The following is a 22,952-nucleotide window of genomic DNA, read 5'->3' as shown; positions in this document are numbered from 1 at the left end:
AAACCAATAAGAAGCAGCTTTCTCTTTATTATTCCTATGATGAGGCTATTTTTCTAATGCTTTCCAGAATACTCAGAATCATTTAACTCAATAATGTACTGTTTCTTTATTAATGTTAAAATTCAGTTTTGAGAAATTGAAGACTTATTTATTTATGGAATCTTTAACAAGAATTAATAACAAAACCATAAAAACGTAACTTCTACATAGAGAAACCACTGATTAAGTCCAGTGTTTGACTACTTACAAAATGAGGTATCCATTTGCCATAAATTCCCTGGTGGGAAAAATGTGTAAAAGGCTTCAAATACGTGGAGAGCCCCATGAAATACATATATTAAAATAAACAAACACACTAGAAAGGTGATGATTCTTCAAATAAATATGACAACCCTATTAAAATGCAACACATGTTTTTCTGCTAAAAGGAAATCTAAGAAGATGAAATAGTTGCTTCATATAAAATATTTACATATACAATGCACAAAACCCACTATGGTTAGTAACCTTCATGGCTTTCAAGAACTAGATATTTACATATCATTCTTTCTGCATGTGCGTGTGCGTATGTGTGTTTTGTATATATTTTTAACAGTTGACAGCTGTTTTAGAGCATACAGAGATGCCAAGCTGAATGAGGGTCTTGATTACTTCAAGATTAGCTATCTAAAGTTTCTATTCATTTTAAGTGTTGTTAGTTGGAAGAGTCATTAGTCACTTCCTTGTCTCATAGAACATCAGCATACATTTACATTGTTAATGAACATTTGGGGTAAATGAATTAATGGCACTTTTAAACATCAATTCATTCCTAATAACTTTGTATGTCATAGAAATGTTAGGCTAGGATATAAACGAAAAGCCTTTTCAGTAAAGGTAACTACTCATTCCTGCAAACAGTAAAGGATAAAATTAATTTAAAATGTTTTTTAACCAGTTAAAATAAAAAAAAATAGAACCTCAGTATTTAATGAACTAGACCAGAAAAGATACATACTTAAAAAAAAAAAAACCAACTGTGTTCTAAAATAAGCACATAAATCAGAAAATTTTGGTGAAATTATTTTATATACTTATAAATAAAATATATTTATTTTTAAAATAACCACTTACAGAAAAGCTTGTGAAATAATTTGACTTATTTAATTAGTGCTTCTTATAGATACTACACTTAAAAAAAAAATCACTAGGAGATGTAGTATTCTTACCACTGAAATTTTTAAGATGCTAAGATACTAACAATTTTTTTCATATTATTAAAACCTTGAACAGTCCTTTTGAGATCTTTTCAATAAACACACAAAAATAAAAAGTAAAATCACAAAAATAAGTTGTAGGGCAAGTTATACTCTTTTTAAACATTTTATTTATTTGAGAGAAGGAGAGAGAGTGAGAGAGCGTGAGCGCAAGCACCCAACAGAGCACACAAGCAGGGGGAGTGGCAGGCAGAGGGAGAAGTAGGCTCCCTACTGAGCAAGGAGCCAGAGGCGGGGCTCAATCCCAGGACCCTAAATTCATGACTTGAGCCGAAGGCAGACACTTAACTGACTGAGCCACCAGGTGCCCCCAAATTATACTATTTTCATTGAAAACAACAATGGCATTTGTATGATGTAGAAGGAAGTAAAGATGCACAAAAACCATAAACACACTCCATAAAGTCAAGCTTTGTGTACTAAAGAAATAACCACTTTAAGGAATCATTTTTTTTTAATTCCCAAAATACAAGTTAATAGCAGACCTTTCTACCAATATAGAAAAAAAAAATTTGAATCTGAAGTAAACAAAATATATGTGAATCACTTTGACTAACTGTGATTTTTTTTAAAATACAGCTCAAAATCCTGATGTATATATTTCATGAGCAAAAAATTACAAGTAGTAACCTGAGTCAATGAATCAACTAAAAATAAAGATAAGGCTTTAAGAATTTGCACAAACTGACAGCTTCCTTTTTCAGATACTATATTATTACCAATACAGAGAAAACAAAACAGAGTTCTGAAACATACACATTTGATAAATTTTTATAAGGTAGACCCTGAATGCAGTTTACCTTTTAACAGTCTCTTTTATTCTTTCAACAATTTCAATGTATAGATCTTTAAAAGTAAGACACACATTTCAATTACTTTAAAAGAGAGAGAGAGAAGAGAGAATGAGGCAAGTCTTTTATCCTGGAATAATGTCAACTTACTTTTAAAGGCAAAAAATCCCTGTAAAATCAACACCAGAAGCTTAAGACTTCTTTAAAGGATGTCTGACAAAGGCCATTCCCTATGCTGAAGTAATTGTTTATCTTTTTTTTTTTTTTTAAGAATGACAGTGCATTTAAACATTTGGCTAATGCTTCTGTCTATAATTGAAAGTTGATGTTGTGTGGTATTCATTAGTGTCAGAGTGCTCTCTACCTATCCAGGGAAGTGTGCTTCAAGATACCCTGCTCTGCTTCATGAAAAGAACTACATACAGAAGGCAGGCAGAGCTAACTAGAGGCTCTCTGCTAGGTTTTCCATTAACCAGAATGTATCTGCATAGAAAACTCACCTCCAGTCTTGTTTGAGTAACTTGACAAGGGATCGATGCCCACTTCTTGTTCTTCTGGCTGCAGAGGGTGTCTAGTTTCAGATAAGGAATGATACATTGTGAGAACTGGACAATGTCACCAAAGTGACTACCTGGGAGATTTAAAAAAAAAAAAGAGAGAGAGAGACAGAGAAATGATATTTTTTCATTTTGCTATGACTGGGAATAAATACAAGATTGAAATGATTAAATGAGCATTACAGACATTAACAAGTTTTCCACAGGCTTCAGGGACTGTTACAACACATTGGCAGGCATATGCAAAGAAGCAAAAAGTGGCACAAAATTTCCATTTCAACAACTCTCCACAAATTTGAACTTCACTGGTAACCTTTACCTCAATGTTCAATCACATGTATTTTCAATAAACTTCTGCACAGAAAGTTGAATTGTAAGTTAAATTACAGTCCCATTTATAGCATCTTCTTATTTCATTGTCAAAACAATATCCATTTACAATAGAAAATTTCAAAATATAGAAAGTATAGCAAACTAAAATCATTCCTAATTGTGTTAGCTAAAAATAGTAGCCCTGTTAACATTTCATTTTATTACACATATCTTTCCTGTTTCTGTTCTGGCATTTAAAATATATATTTTTTAATGTGATCTAACATGCTAAGTATACTGATTATGTAAATTATTGTGGATATTTTCCATCCCATAAAAAAGACCATATTATCACTTCAAATGGACCTCTAGTATTCCATTAAATAACTATACCAATTTATGTAACCAATTCCCTATTAGTGAACAGACAGAATGCTTTCAGCTGTTCAACACTATAAACAATTTCACAATGAATATCTTTTAGTAATATCTCTATGCCAACCTATGATTATTTCCTTAAGATAAATTCTTATGTCACTGCTGGACCAAACATGTATTTAAAAAAATAAGACTCTATGATAAGTTTTGGCAAATTATGCTCTAGAAAGATTCATACATAGACCAATTCATTCCCCTGCACCCTCATTAACAATGGGAATGGGTAATTCATTTTATTGACCAGTGTGATAGTCAAATTTTATATTGCATTTGCTTGATAACTAGTGAGATTACTGAAGATTCATATGTTTTCTCTGACATTTATTTATTATCTTTTGTGGATGGAGTTTCTTATTATGATTATCTTCATAATTTGTAAGCATTCTTTAGATCTTAAGAATATTAAACCTTTGTCACGTGATACAGATATTTTTCTCAGAATGTGTCTGTCTTCAAATAACATGGTGTTTTTGTGACATAAGTAATTTTTCATTTCTGTGCACCCAAATATATCTATATCTCCTTTATGGCTTCTACCTCTAGTATTATTATGCTTACAAAGGCAAGATTATATAAATAACCACCTATTTTTTTATTCATTTTGAAGGTTTTTCTCCTAGGTTCTGATTTCTATAAATGATTCAATTTAAACAAAGATGTTTTTAATTAATTATTATTGAACTTTTAAGCTACACTAACTACTTACAAATTTTCTTTGTTTATAAGCTGCACATAACCTTCCCAAATCAGAATTTTCCAAAAAAATAAACTGGGCTCACTAATTTTCATCCAAAATAATGTAACACATGAAATTTTAAGTTTCAAGAGAAGGGAGAGACATGATATAGGAAGAGTAAATGAGGAATGATAAATTGGAAAAAGAAGCCCAACGAAAACAAGTATATAATTTTACAGGATATGGACTCCACTTACCAAGAAAAGGTTCCAGAGAAGCCAATGAATATACAAATCTTTGACCAGCCTCTTCCCAACATGCTCCTCTATCCTGCTTAGTTTCTCCCTAAAACTCTCGCTTTGTAAAATACTCTTGTACATTTTCTGAGTTTCACCAGAACTCTCCAACTCTCACCCACTCACACTCACACCCACCTTAGATTGTGGCTAAAACAAAAGCAAAAAGGTAAGCAAAACCAACACTACAGAAAGCAGAAAACTTTCACTGCCAACATACAGTAAGAATTTCTAAAGCCATAAATCAAGTCCTAAATCCATAAATCTAGACAGCTATCAGTTATTTGCTGCTTATGTGTGCAAATATTTAGCACTTACAATACTGAAGGAATTCTGGGGAATACAGTCTAGTAGAGGACAGCAAAAAGTAAATGATCAGTTACATATATTATAAAACAGAATCTGATTAATTTTGATTAAATGAATAAACAGATTAAGAAATAAAGTCCTCTGCCATGGAGAAGGAAGGACCATCAAGCTCAAATGCCTAAAGGGGTCAAGCAAAGAGCATTATTAATCGAAATGAACGTCGATTGAGCAATGAATATAAGTCAAAACCACTCTAAATGCTTCATGCATATTCATCATTTCATCCTCCCAACAGCCCTACTGACATACCTTCCTCATCATTTTCATTTTACCAAAGAGAAAACTGAGGTACAGAGAGATTAACTAATTTGTCTACAGTCACACCAGTAGTAAGTACTTAAGACAGAAAACTATCTTGTCTAGCTCTAGAGTTCACATTCTTTACTCCGGCACTATATTTGGCTCTCAGTAAGTCAATGAGACAAACAGGCAAGGTATAAAGCAAAGGGGTATAAGAGGATGGGGTCTGTGAATGACTGAAACACCCTTTACTCTGCTTTGGCTTATTCAAGACAAGCTAGAAATCCAGAATTTTATGTGAAATCTCTTTAAAGTGTTGGCAAATAATTCCAATTAAAAAAAAACTGTGTGGAATAGATTAAACACATTTCAAAATTGTATTTGGCCCATGGACAACTATTTTAATGTTAAGATTCATATTCTCCATACATTTTGTTATACTTTTGAAAATATGAGAGAAAACACTTGAAAATGCATATTCCAAGTTAACAGCCAGATTTCCATAAAATTTCTTTAATATCCTAGACATGTTTTCATATCATTACCTTAATTTTTTATTTTTATAGTACACTTTCGCTGTTATACACTTCACATACCTAAAATATACAAATAAGGGAATTTTATGTACTTTGAACTTTATGAGAGATAAACAAGTAACTACCAAACTGATATCAAAGTATATGTTTAAAAAGAACATTAAAAAAAACCACACCTTTCTAGCTAAAATAAGATACTCTACAACATGATGATGTTCATATATTCACTCAAGATTTTCAAAGATACTTAAGGTCTTTTTGACTCCTTCGAGAAAGTTAGGTTCAAGAAGTCATTCACTGATTTTAGCTTTAATAATAATTTTTTAGAAACCAACCTATGCTTATAATCAATAACCAACATATAAAATTTACCAAATATCTACAACTAGGCTGTACAATTAGGCATCCACTTCTAATTTATTATGCCTATAGATTGAAACTGAATCACTAAAATTCTTTTATATTCAAGTAAAGCAAACTGGCTAAATAGTAATAATGAGTTATTTTCAAGAAATCTGTTGAAGAAAAAGTTTACATGATGTTCTTACTTTTAATTATGGATTTAAATAATAATCTTGTTCAAAAGTAACTTATTAAGCAGGTGCTGCTTTGTTTTTTGTTGTTTGGTTTTAAATACAAAGGCTACTTTAGCTTTCTAGAATAAAAAAAAATTTAATTGCAAGTTGGCTACTGCTATTGTGATTACCTTATAAAACCACAATATAGTGCTGTTTTTAAATGTGAAGTAATTCTCTTAAAAATTTTCCAATTTGTGTTTTGTGATAAGACCAAGAGTAAAAATATTTGACTACTACAAAGAAGAATATCAAAGGTTTTTAAACAAATGTGTCTATATTCATTTTAACCACTATTATGAATAATCTTTCACCTATAAATATCAGACCGTAAGAAAATATTTGAAAAAAATTCAAATAAAGTAATTAAGGGAACTTTTTTAACCTAAAAATTTTAAGATAATCATTATTTTTTTTTTAAGATTTCTTTTTTAATTTTTTTTTTTTATTTGTGAGAGAGAGAACGAGAGACAGAGAGCATGAAAGGGAGGAGGGTCAGAGGGAGAAGCAGACTCCCCGCTGAGCAGGGAGCCCGATGTGGGACTCGATCCCGGGACTCCAGGATCATGACCTGAGCTGAAGGCAGTCGCTTAACCAACTGAGCCACCCAGGCGCCCCAAGATAATCATTATTAAAAGTCAAAATGGCATAAACATTTTGAAAGGCACAATGTACCATTACATCTTGTATTTGTATTACAAACCCAGACTTCTGTATTTGATATGACTTAATCTTCTCTATATAAAAGGCAGATAGAGAAAAATACATAATGACCAAAAATAAATACCTTAGAGTAAAGGACTACTAAAATTCATAATTGATGGATTTCAGTTTTCTTAAATAATGTCAATCTGTCTTGAGAATTTCCCTGACAAAACCCTCAGAATTTTTAAAACTGAAGGTAATCTTATTTTTTCTAATTCAGAACACACAGCAATATACCTTCTAAGACTTGAGAAAGGAGATATCCCTTCTTTGCTACATTACCATAAATAACAGTTAAATTTCCTGCTTCACATAAACTCAAAATTCACAAAACTCAAAACTGGTTGTACAATATGGTTTTACTGCTATCCTGGTCACAGGAATTGACACGTTAGGCTGAAACTGCCATTTAAAATCCAAGACTAATCTTAAGGACAGTTATATTGGCTTTACAAATCTGGTTCTTGCAATATTAAATCTCAGGATAAAAGTGATCTGCCTGAAAGAAGGTAAGTCTTGTGAAAATAGTTAATATTTAATGAGAGGGTAAGAGTTTAGCCCTAAAGCTTAGATGACAGTTTTAAAATATATTTAATAAAATTTCAGGGCGCCTGGGTGGCTCAGTCATTAAGCGTCTGCCTTCAGCTCAGGTCATGATCTCAGGATCCTGGGATTGAGCCCCGCATCGGGCTCCCTGCTTGGCGGGGAGCCTGCTTCTCCCTCTCCCTCTACTGTTCCCCCTGCTTGTGCTCTCTCGCTCTCTCTGTCAAATAAATAAATAAGATCTTTAAAAAATAATAATAATAATAAAATTTCAAAACAGTATTTTCCATGTCAAGTGAAGCAATACAAGCAGTCTCAAGTGAAAATCTCAAATTAGCATTATACAGACAAAAGGACAGGTCAGTTCAATAACTTTTTTTTCTTTTAAAATGGTATCACATCAACAAAAGCCTTTAGAAAAATAATTTATACCCTCTGAATCTAAGTTCTATGTATTTTCAATGTGTATTCATTCTTTCACAGCTTCTAATACATAGGCAGAGAATTAGCATTCTGAATTGTGTCTTCTAAAGACATCCATATTCAGAAAAGCTCATATACGCATACTTCATTCATTTAAATTCTTGACTGATGGTAAACTTAAAAGTCAAACACTGAAATGACAGAGTAATATTACTTTACATAAAGATATCTCCTATAAGAAAAGCATATCAAAGAGCTTAAATGAACTATTTCCAGAGCACAGTTATCAAAGGGAGAGAGGATATGGTATGAATAAGTATCTGTCACGATAGCATGCATTTACCATGATGGGTATATAACCTAAAACATGACATCTTGGCTATAAAAGCAACAAACTTTGATAGAAGCTATATTTTCATAATTAAGAGAGAGAGTAACTGAACATTATCTATAGAATTAATGATTAAAAAAACCTCTTTTATTTAAAAATGTTGGCAGCTAGAGGTAAATTTGATGTTTGGGAATAATGATGTTCTAAAGTCTTCCTCATAAGGGAGAGAAGGAGGTAGGAAAGGAGGAAGGAAGAAAGAATGAAAGAAAAAGTGAAGAAAGAAGTAAAGCAAAGAAAGAAAGAATAAAGTTCTATTTTTAAATTCTGTCAATCTTTAATGCAAGAGGGTTACATTGGACTCTGAATAAGTTAAGTATTAAAATCAATCATCTGAAAGTCTTAATATTTAATATTGGTTAGATTGTGTATCAAAGTAGTTTTATTATTTATTTACTCCAAACCTTTCCAGAATACTTCATCTGACAACAGGGGTTCTGTTTCTCACAAGATAAATGCATTTACAATGCCAAATAAATTATATATAAAAGCATTTGTCTTAATACATGTCATTCAATATTAAATATCACTCATTGGTAAAATCTTGAAAACCTAATTCACTTTTACCAACCACACAATTGTACTATCTAAGTGTTGCCAATTAAACAGGTATAGGAATACATAAGGGTCTACCATCCTAAGAACAATGATCAAAAGAAAATTAAAATTATAAGACTCAATTCTTACAGTTTCCAGGCTACCAGAACAAGATGTTTAGGGCAAACAGTCCACTACAGAAATAAACTAGATTCATAAACTATATATATATTCAGAAATAAGAAGAATATATGAAATGTTCACAGGTGGGCTTAAATATGTTATATTACAAAATAAGAATATATTTGGCCTTTCAAATATTCAAATGCTATAGAGTAATAGAAAGTGGCGGTTGTGACTATATAAACCGAGAGAAAATTGAGCATTATAAAAAGTTAAAGTGGTCTAACAAAAAGCCCTCCACAGTATATCCTTATTTGCTTTCAGAGTTCTCTAGAACAGATGCTCAAGACGCAAAGACTGGGAAAGTAGCTCCGCCTAATGACCAAATCTTTTGTTATTATACAGCCATACCAAAATACTTCCAATTGTGACTGTCCCTATTTTATACAGAGAACACCTCAAGCCTTTAAACTACTCAGTCGGGTTTTCATAAAATCAAGGTAACTATAACAATTAGGTGGTCAAGAAGAATGAGCAATATTTGAAAAGAGAAAACCTTTTTGAAATGTCAGCCTTGAACATCAAAATTATACAGAATGATGAGGAACCAGGCTTATATTGCATTTAAATACAAGAGCATATTAGGCTGCGTTTAATTACCCGTTCAAACAACAACCTGATCTAACCTTTGACAAGTAAAATAAATGTTCTGAATAATTTAACTAAAGTAAACATTTGCTGTTAATGCTAGCTAATTATAGTAAGAGCTGGAAAGAGAAGGGAAAAAGATGATGAAGAGAAGTGAAGAGAAAGGGAGAAGAAATTTTTTAATTAATATTAAGATCTGCAACATTTCACTGAAACATGATTTTCAATGAACTTAACTCACATAAAAGGGCAAACTCAGTCAAACACAGTTGCTTTATAAATACTCAGATAAAGAAACATTATGGCTGATTAGAGATTTTATTCTTTCAGTTGGTAAAAATCACCAGACTACCACGGAGATAGGAAAACTATGTATAGATGAACTAAGGTACATCCAGCCCTCTTCACCCAAGGAGCTCAAAGTTGAGTGAGGAAAGAGCCCAGGAAATAGGTGGCCAGACTTAGCATTAGCTAATTAATTGAAATTATTAATTAATTGAAATAAAGTAAAAAATACAGATGCCCAGTCAAATCTGAATTTCAGAAAAACAATAAAAGTAGTATCTATAACATACTTATACTAAAAAGTATTCACAATTTATCTGGAATTCAAATTTAATTGGGCATCCTGTACTTTATCTAACAACCCTACCAATAGATAAATGAAGATGAGTATCTATGGGAAAATATGTGGTATGCTCATTATAGGAGTCCCAGGATTAAATGAGATCAAAACTCTGAGAGTAAGATCCCAAAAAAACTCACCCCAAAGCAGGAGAGAGTTGTTTTTCCAGAGCTGCAATCTAGTAATCATTAATTAGTAATCACTGATGGGAAAGACCAAGATAATACTACTCAAAGTACCCGGCCCCACAGCAACTTGTCTTTCAATTTCCCTAAGTAACTGCAAAGAAATATAATAATAAACAAATGAACAAACCAATTTCTTAATGGAAATCATCCCCTACCAAATGCAGAAAAATGAAACAACCCAACAAAAATCTAAAAGCCACTGAGGACCCTAGTGAATGGAGATAGAGTATATGACTATTCTAACAGTGAGATTATCTTTACTAAGGAAAATAGGTGCATTTAGAAAAAAGAAAAAAAAACAAAAAACAAAGAAAATTGACCTTTGTTAACTTGTTGAGACCATTCTTATTCAAATATATAACATTTTCATTCTCATATTGTAAAAAAAATGTTAATAAATATTCATGATACTGCATAAGAATCTGGGGTATGGTAAGCTCTGACTGTGACCTTAAATTTTAAAAAAATAATGCATAATGTGAAGACATGTTATACTCCATATGAAAAACACCAATTTAACTGATAAGTGACTTCAAAAATGACTCGCTTATTTGCTCATGGTAAGTAGTAGCTTCTATATATTTGGACATATGAAACAAGAAGCCTCAGTATGAATGTAAAAATGTTTCAATTATAATAGAAGATCATCATTATTTATAGAGACAATAAAAACTCCAATTTTCCAACTTGATGACATATATATAGATTTTTATAATTGATAACAGAAAATGACAGTCACCTAAAATAGTAACCTACTGTAAATAATGAATTTGAGCTTCACTGGAAAGTAATAGGACTTGAGAGATTCTCTGAGTCTTTGCTATTCATGTGGATTGTAACAGTTCCATCTTTACCCAAAAGAGACTTGTATATATATAACTTCTGTCTGTATTTTTTCTAATACCAAAACCACAATGTTCATGTAAAAAAAAAAAAAAAAAAAAGACACACATGTATAGCTTAAAAATGTAAACATTATGGGCCCTCAAAATGAGAATAAAACTGTCTACATATTTTTACAAGAAAGTAAGTTTCAAGCACTGGTAAAATGAAAGATGGATAAAGAAAAAAGGGTTAAGTATAAAAAACAGAAGATGATACAGTGTTCACATGATATCCCAATGTCACAAAGCATAAGGGTTCTATGGCTACTACTGAAGAATTTTTCAAGACATCAATGCATACTGAAAAACCAGAATAAGTCCATGAATGCCATGTAGAACAAGTGAGGAGCTGAACAGGTTGATGAAAGAGTGCAATTAACAAAACAATAAATACACAAATAGTCATGTGGGTATACACAGGGACAACAGAGAGGCTACACAAACCCTATACCAACTGCCAAAGACTTTTACTGGCAAATATACATACTTCTTCCTGTGTATATACTTTAGCAGAAGACAGCACGCTTTCTTCAAAATTTCACTGAATATCACAATAATGTTTAAAAGATAAGTACATTAAATCAGGTATATAGATTTCTTACCACACTGATTTAAATGAAAACATTGCATAATTTCTAAAATTTTGATAATGTATGCCTAAACCTCAGCAAACACTTAAAAGGTAGATTACAAACTTCATGCCACCCTTTACCCATTTACAAAACAATGACATAGTCACTTGGAATTATATTGAGTTAAATAAATAGAGATATGAAGCTCTGAAAACTGTTTAGGGCCTGGAAATTTTATCTTAATTTCTAATGAACTAAACAGGATCAAGCATTTCAAGTGACATTATCATAAGGTAATTTTTTCCTATGGAGGCTTTTGAAACCAGGTAATAATCTCCCCCCACCCAAGTCCAAATATACTCACTTTCACTTAAGTACATTTTTACAAAGTCTGCCTTAGCAAAAACAAAAAAAATGTTCTTATAACTTTAAAAACCATATATACAATATTTATTTTAATTTTATTTTATTATGTTATGTTAATCACCATACATTACATCATTAGTTTTTGATGTAGTGTTCCATGATTCATTGTTTGCGTATAACACCAAGTGCTCCATTCAGTAATATTTTAAATAGCTAGGATTTTAAATCCTAGAAAAATCAAGTAAAAGATTAAGATGTCCAGTTATTTTTAATGCCATAGGAAGACTTTGTCCAAGCAGTATGAAGCTCTAAGTTTTTACTAAATATTTAAGAAAGTTCACTTGTTATTTAAGTATTAAGTGAACGTAAGTGGTCAAAACAGTAAACGTACATAATTACACAAATACATTGGTATGATCTTTTCTCTTTCCCATATTTGAGAAACTAATACTTTGCCTTCTAGTACAATATGGATTATTTTTATATGCCACACACACCCTTTTGGAACAGCATGATCATTCTTTACAAAATCATTCTAGTAATCTACTGACAGAAAAGTGTTAACACCCAAAAAATGTATGAAAATTAATCTATATTTTTTAGTTACTACTAGAATTTCAGAATGGACATAGTGACTGAAATTCCTGATATACTTATTTAAACCATCTCATTTCAAAAATTATTTTATTGAGGGGGCGCCTGGGTGGCTCAGTCGTTAAGCATCTGCCTTCGGCTCAGATCATGGTCCCAGGGTCCTGGGATCGAGCCCCGCATGGGGCTCCCTGCTCAGCAGGAAGCCTGCTTCTCCCTCTCCCCTTGCTTGTGTTCCCTCTCTCACTGTGTCTCTCTCTGTCAAACAAATAAACAAAATCTTTAAAAAAAAAAATTATTTTATTGAGTACCCTGTGGAAGTCTGCAAAACAGCAATTGTGAGCCCATAGGCAAGCCACATACATATATCTATCTATAGTTAAATAAGCAACCAAATATAAAAATGAAAGAATTTTCATGGAATCATGTTAACACAAAACTAAATTTTAAGATATCATACCTTAACATTTAATGCAATCTTATTTTGATGAATCTAGTAATATTAATCTAGAAGTAAAATTGCTAGATCAAATTGTTTACCTATCTTTAACAAAATTATGTCAAATTTCTACCTGAAGTAGCTATACTAATTTATATGTTGGTATGGGACAGTTCCTATTTCTCTACATCCCTGCTACCTCTTAATATGAGCCTCTTCCCCCCACCCCCAATCTGAATGGTATGAAGTGGTATCTCACTGTGGTTTTAATTAGCATCTCCCTGACTACTTCTTGATTGAAAATCCTTTCATCTGTTCTATTAGAGTTCTCCAGAGAAACAAACCAATAGAAGATTTTAGAGAAAAAGTAGAAGAGAGAGTTTTATTACACAGACCCGGCAAGTTCAACCTGCAGGGTGAATAGGAAGGCAGGCTGGAGATCCAGGGAGAGCCAATGTTCTATTTCAAAGGCTGTCAGAGAGGAGAAGCCAATGATAATACGGCTTGAAGGCCATCAGAAAGAGAGGATGTAGATGAAGTCCAAGTCAGTCTGCTGTAGAATTCCTTTTGTTAGGGGTAAGGTCAGCCTTTTGTTCTATTCAGGCCTTCAACTGATTAGATGAGGCCCACCTACATTGAGAGCCAATCTACTTCTGCCCATGTAAATATTAATTTCATCCAAAACACCCTCACAAAACCACCTGCAATAATGTCTGACCAAATATCTAGGAACCCCCTGTGGCTACTTACTAGCCATTTGGGTCATCTTTTCTAAGAGCTGCTTGTTCATATCTTTTGCCCAGTTTTCAACTATGCAGTCTTTTGCTTAATAATTTATAGGATTTTTTAGAAAAAAGAAATCACAGATACATAATTTTAATACAGTATTAAAAAATCGTAAGTACAGTGTAAATTAAATTACCATTCATGTATGCTTTAAATGGTCCCCATATGGCAAATAATGTTGCAGGATGCATTCTGAAAAGAATGATTTAAAGAAAACCAAATTTTCCCTTTGTAAATATGGTACAATGAACAACTGATTATGTTCCTGAACAAAAAAGAAATAAAGAATGATTATGATAATTTGTTCAACGCTTTCTCTATGCTAAGAGAGGTGCGCAGTACTGATGATTACTGCATGCTTAGTAAACGCCAGCTAGACACTGTGCTTTATGATACTATCCCATTCAATCTCCTCAGCATCTTATCAGAAAGGCATCATTATCATCCCTATTTTACATATGTGGATATTGAAATGAACAGGTTAAGGATCTCAGCTCAATGGCACACACTTAAGTGGCTGGGACATGAATTCAGACTTCTTTAGAAATTCATTTTAAGACATTCCTACTGTCTTCCTACTGTGTATATTGGTACTAGGAAAGGAACTCCAGGGAATAAAGAACGAGGAGAGGCAACATCCTTGCTGTCTTAACACTTAGAATCTGATAGGAGGCAGAATATAGAAAATGTACATACCACGTAATGCAGGACAGAATCCCATAGCAAAGGAGATGTATTAGAAGAGCTCTAACTCTAAGAAGTCAAGGGATAATCAAGGTTCCATGATGCCTGCTGACATATAAATACACCTACAGGTTCTCAATACCTTTCATGATCTACCCACATCTATCTTTCTAATCTTCTCCTTTATATCTTTTCATTCTTTAAAGACATCCATTTATTTATTTATTTATTTATTTATTTATTTATTTATTTGGGCAACTAGCCTTGGTCAAAAAAATTTATCCAACCCCATTCCTCTCTCTCGGAAATATTTCTTTAAAACAAAACACAACAAGACAAGATAAAACAAAACAAAACCACTCTTCTATTCTCATGATCTGGCAAATAACAGTAAATATTACTGACTAAATATCTATCAGTCCAGATCCCACTAATCACTTCCCAAAGTTCATCTCAATGGCTCCCTTCTCTCTGAAATGCTTCCTAACTCCATTCCATTCTGCTCCAAACAATTAAATGGATAAATTCAGGAACTAGATCATATAAAAGCCAATCCCGTATTTCTACTTCTAATAAGGAAAAAGTAAACAAAACAGGCTTTCTCTCTTCCAAAAGAATCAAAAGGCAAGAAAGAAAAGCCCCTCCTCCTAGAATGCACTGGCATCATACTTCTTTCCACTACCACGCTTTACAATTCCCACCACAGGAAATTTCCATAATCTACTTTTTGTTGACACCAATGACAGAGTCACATTTTGTAGGCTTAAATTGAGGAAATGCCCTTATTAACTATCTGACCTTAGTAAGGTGGTTAAACTCTTTGTCCCTCAGTTTCTTCAAAGTAAAATGAGAAATATCCATTTCACAGCTTTTGTGAGGATTAAACAAACAAACCTAAAGAACTCAGAAAAATACCGGGCACATACATAGTAAGCACTCAATAAATACTAGCTATTACTGTTATTACTATCACCATCACACTGCCACTGCTCTGATGGCGATGTTTACACAATTAGGTTATTAGAATGAGAGGAAAGACAGAAGGGTACTTATAGTTCAAAAACACAAATCCTTCAAATATCCCATAAGATTTGTTCTCTACCTTATACACTGCAATTAGATTTCACATAATATTTTCTCAATTTGTTTACTGAGAAAGGAAAGAAGGAAACAGAAACTGGACAAAGCAGGGACTGCACAAGTGTAACATACATTCAACTTAGAAAATACTTGTTGAATCCTCCCGTATGCGAGCAGCTAGGCTAGAAGGTAATCATTTAGAAGTGAACACGACAGTCAACGTCTCTGTCTTCCGAGAATTTACATTCTAGGGGAAGACAAACAATAAACTAAGCATAAAAAATAATTTACATGTCAAGTAGTGACATATGTTATGAAGAAAATGTAAAGAGGATAAGGGGACAGAGTATGATGGGGCATCACTGAGAGCTTGAGAGCTGGAAGCTTATTTGTGAAAGTGCAGTCTTGGGAGGCCCTGAGAAGGTGGTGGCATTTGAATAAATGAGGGAACAAGCCACTGGATCATTTGGGGGCAGAGCTTGCTGGGAACAGCAAATGCAGAGACCCTAAAATGGGAAACAGCTAGGAGTTTTGGAGGGACAAAGAAAGATGAGGTGTGAATGAAGAGAAATGGGGTGGGAAGGACAGGAGAGAGGCCCTTTATGTCATTTTAGGCCATGAAAAGACTCTGGTTTATACTTTGAGATGGAAAGGCATGGGGGGCTTGTGCATGGGAGTGAGAGATGATATGATAGAGACCACATTACATGTCTCGAATGAGGAAAAACACTGAGCACCTGGGTCATCCACTCAGGACCTTCTTCAGAAAAGAGCCTTTCCTCAGAAAGTTAAGAATAAAAGATCAGTCCCAGAAGTAATATCAAGACTATGGTACACTAGAAGGAGGAAGATAAGGTAAAAAGGAGTCAGCATAGGAAAAGTATAGTAAAAGATGGAAAACCAAGTCACACAAAAGGGCATCTAGACAGATGACAGTCCTCGGGATGCTTCTAGTATTTTGGAGAAATGAAATACCTACAATCAATCAACCAATCAAATTAGAGAGCCATATAAGAAAATATAATACTAAATGTAATTTGATTTTATTTTGTATGAATTCAGTATCTTTAGTTGTTTCTGAGTAAATGACACCTACTGACTACTGAAGATCAGGAGCTCCTAGCCCAGTGTCTGTATATCAAGTCCTAATAAGAGAAAATGATAGGGGAGGATGAACATGTGAATGAGCCCAGGAAAGAAAATCTTTGCCCCAACTCACACAATCTCTGCTTTGTGAGGCACAAAGGCAAAACAAAATCTAAGTCTCTTCTTTCACTGATTAAAAATATTGCCCTTCCTCAAAACTGTTTCAGTTAGAAACTGCTAGTGGTAAGACTGCATCAGATAAATTTATTAATACAATCAGTATAGAATAGATTTTGTGAGTTGTCTGATTTGTTACCAGCCCTCTCAGCTATGGATATGAATTACAAGAGACTAAGTTTAGTCAGCTCTAACAAGTTTTCTGGATTTTGGTTTTATTTAGTATATGCTTCCATCATTGTACTTTTGCTTCTGGAACAATTTATAAGGCAGACAAATCTGTAAATCTAGGAACTTAGTGTCTGTCTATAGATCTAGATATATCACACACTCCTCCATTTTACCTTGTAGTGAAATAAAATGCTACTTTTAAAATATGAGGTGGTATTACCTTTAACCTAAGTAACCAAGATCAACGCCATAGTTCCTGAAATATGTGGTGAGGTTTTCTACAGTAATGGCAAAGAGAAGTAGACAAGAGAGTTAGTGTACGTATTTTACTCCCTAAAGAAATAGGTCAAATGAGGACCCCCCTATTCCAGAACTAGTACAACTGCACAGACTTAAATAGCTTACATTTAGAAATTTTCCATCCTTCAACATACAAAGGCATTATTTCTAACATATTAGGGGAAGAAATTTAATCACAGATTCAAAAATCTTAAACTACTCAAAAAATGTCCATATTCTCTTTATTAGTGGAAAACCAGTCTGAAACATAAAAAGATGCCTCTTGGGATGTCAAGCATGTCTCCTATCTAAATCTTATTAAACGTATATGGATATAGGTCAATGGATAAGGCAAATTTAAACTACAACAGAAAATCTGATTCAGATTCAAATTAACATCTTCCTTTTACCTATTTCTTCTGGCAGTACTTGCAAAATCTGTAGCAACAAACTATCACTTCATTATCTTCCCACAAGATACTGGTTTTCGTAACACTTCACAATGCCTCTGAGATAGCATATCTGACATAACACCTCCACTTCTCTCCAGAATTTAACAAGATAAAGAAAAGGCAGTAAGAAAGTAGACAATGTTGGTGTTACAAATTCAAGAATCCCACCCGCCATGAACATTCAAATTAAATATGCACCTTAAACCATTTTAACTATTTTCCCATAAAGGTATCTGACATGTTCTGAGTTCATGTTTCCCTTTAAAGTACTTAAAACACTGTAGGGCCATTCATTAGTATTAACTGATGGCATTCATTAACTAATGGTAGGAGGACTAATCACATTTAAACTAAAATATGACTAAAACACTGTATAGTGATTCAAAGGACCCAGGGTGGTTGTTTTAATGATTTTTCTTTAATCATATAAAGCTGAGTAATCAAATGTAGTCTTTGAAGAAAGCTCCTTCCTTCCTTCCTTCCTTCTTTCTTTTTTACCTAGATAGGATCCCTCAAAGAGAAAGTAAAATGGTTAAGTTCTCAATTCACCTAACTACCCAATATCAAACTTCCTTGATTATGTAACAATATGAAGTTTAAACTTTCTTCTGTGATACTATTAAAATGAAGATGTCACTGATCAGTTTTACCTACTTTGTAATAATACCCAGAACGCACGTGTAATGACCTACGTGCGAAAACATGCAGGATTTTCAGGGCTGTACCACAAATGAGATCTAGAGGTAAGGAAGTTCACCTATTTCTCTCCCACCAAATCCCTTCTCTAAGCTGTCCCCCAACAGGTTTATCCCAGTGCTTTTCAGCGTCTGTGTGCTTCTGTATGAGCATTCAGAGGGCAGGAATCAGGCCCAGACAATGTGCTCTCATGGCCCCTAACGCAGCTCCATTTGAACATGATGCTTATTAAACCCTAGCTGAAAGACATTTGACAATACAATTACTGAAAAATTCAATGCTCACCCAGCATGTGAAATCTTGTGCCTTGTACCTTATGATTTCAGCAGTGCCATGTGTGCTGTGATAGTTAAGGACCTGTCAATGTTTCCATTATAAACTCTGGTTTTCAGAGGTTTATATCTTGGCCTATAAAAATAGATTCCGGTCTGTAACTTGGCATGGAAAGTACTGGTATCAGCCCAAGAGAACATTTTTTGTTCCAAAGATTAAAATAAAAATCTGTTTAGTAGTTTTAAGTTAAGAGAGTGTTAAAAAGGGGGGAGGGGAGAGTGGGTGGAGTATAGAATGTTTTTAAAAACACACACAAAAAAACCAATGCTCTGTGTCTCACTACTGCTTCATTTTAAATTTTGAAATGATTAACACAATATAAACCAATGATACTACGTAAATGAAAAACCTAAAAAGAGTTTTAATTAAAAACATTATGGCAGTTACCAAAAAAAAAAAAAATCATAAATTTTTAAACAACTACATATGTAGTATCTCAAATAATCCCCACATTTAAAGATTGTCCAAGTACTCACTGACAGTAAACCAAAACTATTTCAAAGATTTTTCCAGATATGTAAAGATTACTTTTTAATGAATCACTAAATGTAGATTTACTTCAGATTAGTGGAGACAATCTTCAAACCTATCTTCAATTTATGCATCAAGAAGTTTCTAAAATATATTATAACTTAATGTAAGAAACTCTGAAGTAATCTTTATATACTGTTTGTCGAAGACACTAGTTTAAGTTTTGTGTTTTCTTTTTAGTTTAACATAGATGTTTTCTTTAAAAATATAACACTAGTATATAACACTGGTGTACCTTCAAATAAACACATTTTGAAACAATAATTTATATCTGCTAAAGGGGGTATAAACTGGTGTAACCTCCTTGGAAGATGATTTGGAAATAGCTATCAAAATTACAAGTATATATATGTATACTCTTTGACCTTGTAGTTACATTCATAGGAAATTATACTACAAATATACCTGCACATATGAAATAATAAAAATATTAACTTTTATATATGCATGTGAGTTTTTAGTGTGAATCTTTTAAAAAATATTCTGTACTCCACTCACAGGAATATTTCTCACAGAATTTTTAAAATAGCAAACTGTTGAAATAACCCTAAATGTCCATCAACTGGGGACTTGTTAAATAAGTTATTGTACAGGCATACAGTGGTAATACTATATAGCTATTTAAAAAGAAGAAAGAAGAGAAAGACCAACAAAAGAATGATGCATTAATACAGAAAGTCTAAGTTACAATGATAACTGAAAACAGCAAGGTCCTATGTTACCATCTGTAGATGGAGAAAAAAAGAGGAAAGAAGTATACACACACACACACACAGACACACACAGAGCAAGAGAGTTTTACTTCTTTGGTTTTACATGCATAAAACATTTCTAGAAAGACACACAATAAACCAACAATAGAAATTAATGGTTTCCCATAAAAATGATATAGTAACTTTGGGTACCATTCCTAATCAAAATCTCAGTAGCAGATAATATAACCAAAAGAATATTAGAAAGAAAAATACATGTAACTCTAAGCTTCTATAATTACTGAAAACAATTAAATTAGGTACTGTACAGTATACTTATAGTCACAATATATAAGTGGTTCCTAAATGCTGGTGTATACAGAATCACTTGAAGATCTTATTAAAATACAGATTTTTGGACTCCACCCTTAGAATTTCTGATCCATAGGTCTGGAGTAGAGCCTAAGAATTTGCTTTTCTTAACAGTCTCCAGGTAAGGCTGTGCTGCTGATCCAGAGACCACACGTGGAGAACATCTGTTCTAGATAAATGACTACCTGTTCAAAATTGTACATAAAAACCCACCTACTACAACATTATAAATGTAATTTAGTTATTACCCATAATACTTAGATAATGCTTGTTTTCCTAAAATTTAAGAAGTCTGGGTGATGGGGGTGGATAATGCTTTAAATTATTCTAAACAATGTAAAATAAAGTGGAAGAGGAGACAAGGAAATTAGTTCTATTGTACTTTGCACAGCCTCCAATCTCCTATTTCTGCCACTAGATGGAAACCAGTACAATGGTTAGCTGTCAAACTGCAGATACAAATTGAAAAACAGTAAAACTGAGGTGAAACTTACATTACATGGTATTAATTAGAAACGGACATATAGCTGTGGGTCCCTTACTGACATTAACTGTAGAATGGCCATCTGTACTTTTTGATTCATTGTATATGTCATTAGCCATAGGCCTATCAGCCCTATCAACTTCAAAGAGACTTATTACTGGTTGAATTACGATGCCCCAAAATTCTTATGTTTAAGTCCTAACCCCCAGTACCTCAGAGTATGACCTTATTTGGAGACAGAGCCTTAAGGAAGAAATGAAGTTAAAATGATATCATTAAGGTGGGCCCTCATGCAATATGACTGGTGTTCTTATTTGTAAGGGGTAATACAAGCAGTCACTTAGACACCTACAGAGGGAAGATGATGTGAAGACACGGATAAGACAGCCATCTACAAGCCAAAGACGGGCCTAGAGCAGATCCTTCCTCCGCAGCCCACAAAAAGAACCAAATCTGCCAACACCTTCACCTCAGACTTTTTGTCTCCAAAATGGTGAGACAAGGTATTTTTGTTGCTTCTGCCACTAAGTTTGTAATACTTTGCTATGGCAGTCCTAGCAAACCAGTACAGGGGCTTTCTCTTTTATTTACTTTTTTTCACTTTAGAAAAGGTTGAGTGACTACTATAAGCAATGTAATGTGTCAAGCACTGAGACCACAAAAATGATTAATTAGCCTTCAAGGAGCTTACAGTCTAATGGTTCATTACTTACAGCATATTCATTTAGTCATTAAAAGATTTCAGCCATTTTCTCAGGTTTTTGGTGCTTGATTTAATGGGTCATCAACAAAAAGTAAAAGACCCCAACACTGAATTCTACTTCACTTCTACTGCCACCATTCCAATTACTGCATTCTACCTGTTGCCTAGTCCTTAGCACAAACTTTTCTGACTGGCCTCTTCCCCTCTCTCCAACCTATCATATGCATTGCTGGCAACCCCCTTCCAGAAAGCACCCTTCATGTAAGTTTCCTGATTAAAATGTTTCAATAAATATCTTAAAAGAACATTCATTTTCTCCCAATTCAAGTTACAGTCAGTACTTCCCAACAGATGTACGTAACTTCAAACAAATTACTTAAAACCACTGGGTTAGTCTGCACCTAGAAAACTGAAGTGTCTTTAAAAGAAGCAATTATTTATAATGAACAAGAGTAGCAATATCATGAAGTATCATTTAATACACCTGTACATAACGATACCCCCTCAAATAACTCTAAGTCCAGCACAGGACTAATGACCTCAGTTTATTAAGTAGTGAGGGTACAAATTGATAGCTGTTCTTGATCTATGGATGCCTCATAAAATACCCAATCCTATCTCTAGATTCCAAAACTCATATGTAAAGTTCTCATGGGGAGCTTATATCTTATACAACTTCATTCTATATTGTGCATTGGGCTTACAAATATGGCCTCAATTACAAATGAAAACTTAACTTGGAATTTCTTGCCATTTCATTATCAAATGTCTCAACTACTGAGTTATCCCATTTGTTTTATTTTAATAAAACTAACATATATAGTTATCCCATTTGTTTTATTTTGATAAAACTAACAGTATTCAATTCCCAGGGAAAAATAATTGTTAGCACTAAATTTTCTCTAGAATTTCTCCTCCCTTTTTCTTTCCTCAACAGAGTTCAGTTACATGGTTTAGGAAGCCAACGAGGCTGCTGATACTCCTCCATTACGTTACAAGTAAATAAATTTCACACCTTCAAAAATTACTGACGTGCAAAAGAATATTTCTTGGCCTCTTTATACATAATATTCTAGTGTCGCTATTTCTTTTAGGTCCCAGAGAGAACATCTCTTATTAGTCCTACAATTAAATGATTCAGCAACCAGCCACACTATCTTTGCCTTTTAACAGTTCCAATCAGTAGCAGATCTAGGTGTAATCAACAGCAGCAGGGGGCTTTAGGAAGCAAAACAAAACAAAAACAGTAGGAATCTTTACTAGAATACAGTAATTGATACAAGGGAACATTATAGGCTATTTTAATCCAAGTTAATCTAAGATATTAGAGCCTGATTTTATAATCAGA

General features: G+C 33.3%; 1 protein-coding gene across 10 annotated transcripts in view; it reads right to left on the bottom strand.

Annotated features, from left to right (window-relative positions):
• Positions 1–22,952, bottom strand: part of TBC1D5 (TBC1 domain family member 5) — a 528,942-nt gene that overhangs the window by 328,536 nt on the left and 177,454 nt on the right. For 9 of the 10 annotated variants that reach the window (XM_081826016.1, XM_081825991.1, XM_081826055.1 and 6 more), the window contains one exon: positions 2,548–2,678. In XM_081826016.1, coding sequence (XP_081682142.1) covers positions 2,548–2,644 — 97 coding nt within the window. In that variant the 5' untranslated portion in view covers positions 2,645–2,678. Of the gene's footprint in view, positions 1–2,547; positions 2,679–22,952 lie in introns of those variants that run through there. The other variant, XM_081826051.1, reaches the window with a different exon arrangement.

This window comes from Leptonychotes weddellii, chromosome 1, assembly GCF_054177405.1.
Source record: "Leptonychotes weddellii isolate Sample4059 chromosome 1, ASM5417740v2, whole genome shotgun sequence".
NCBI classification, from domain to species: Eukaryota; Metazoa; Chordata; class Mammalia; order Carnivora; family Phocidae; genus Leptonychotes; species Leptonychotes weddellii.
Note: the sequence above shows the minus strand (reverse complement) of the source record. Positions and strands in the feature narration are given on the sequence as shown.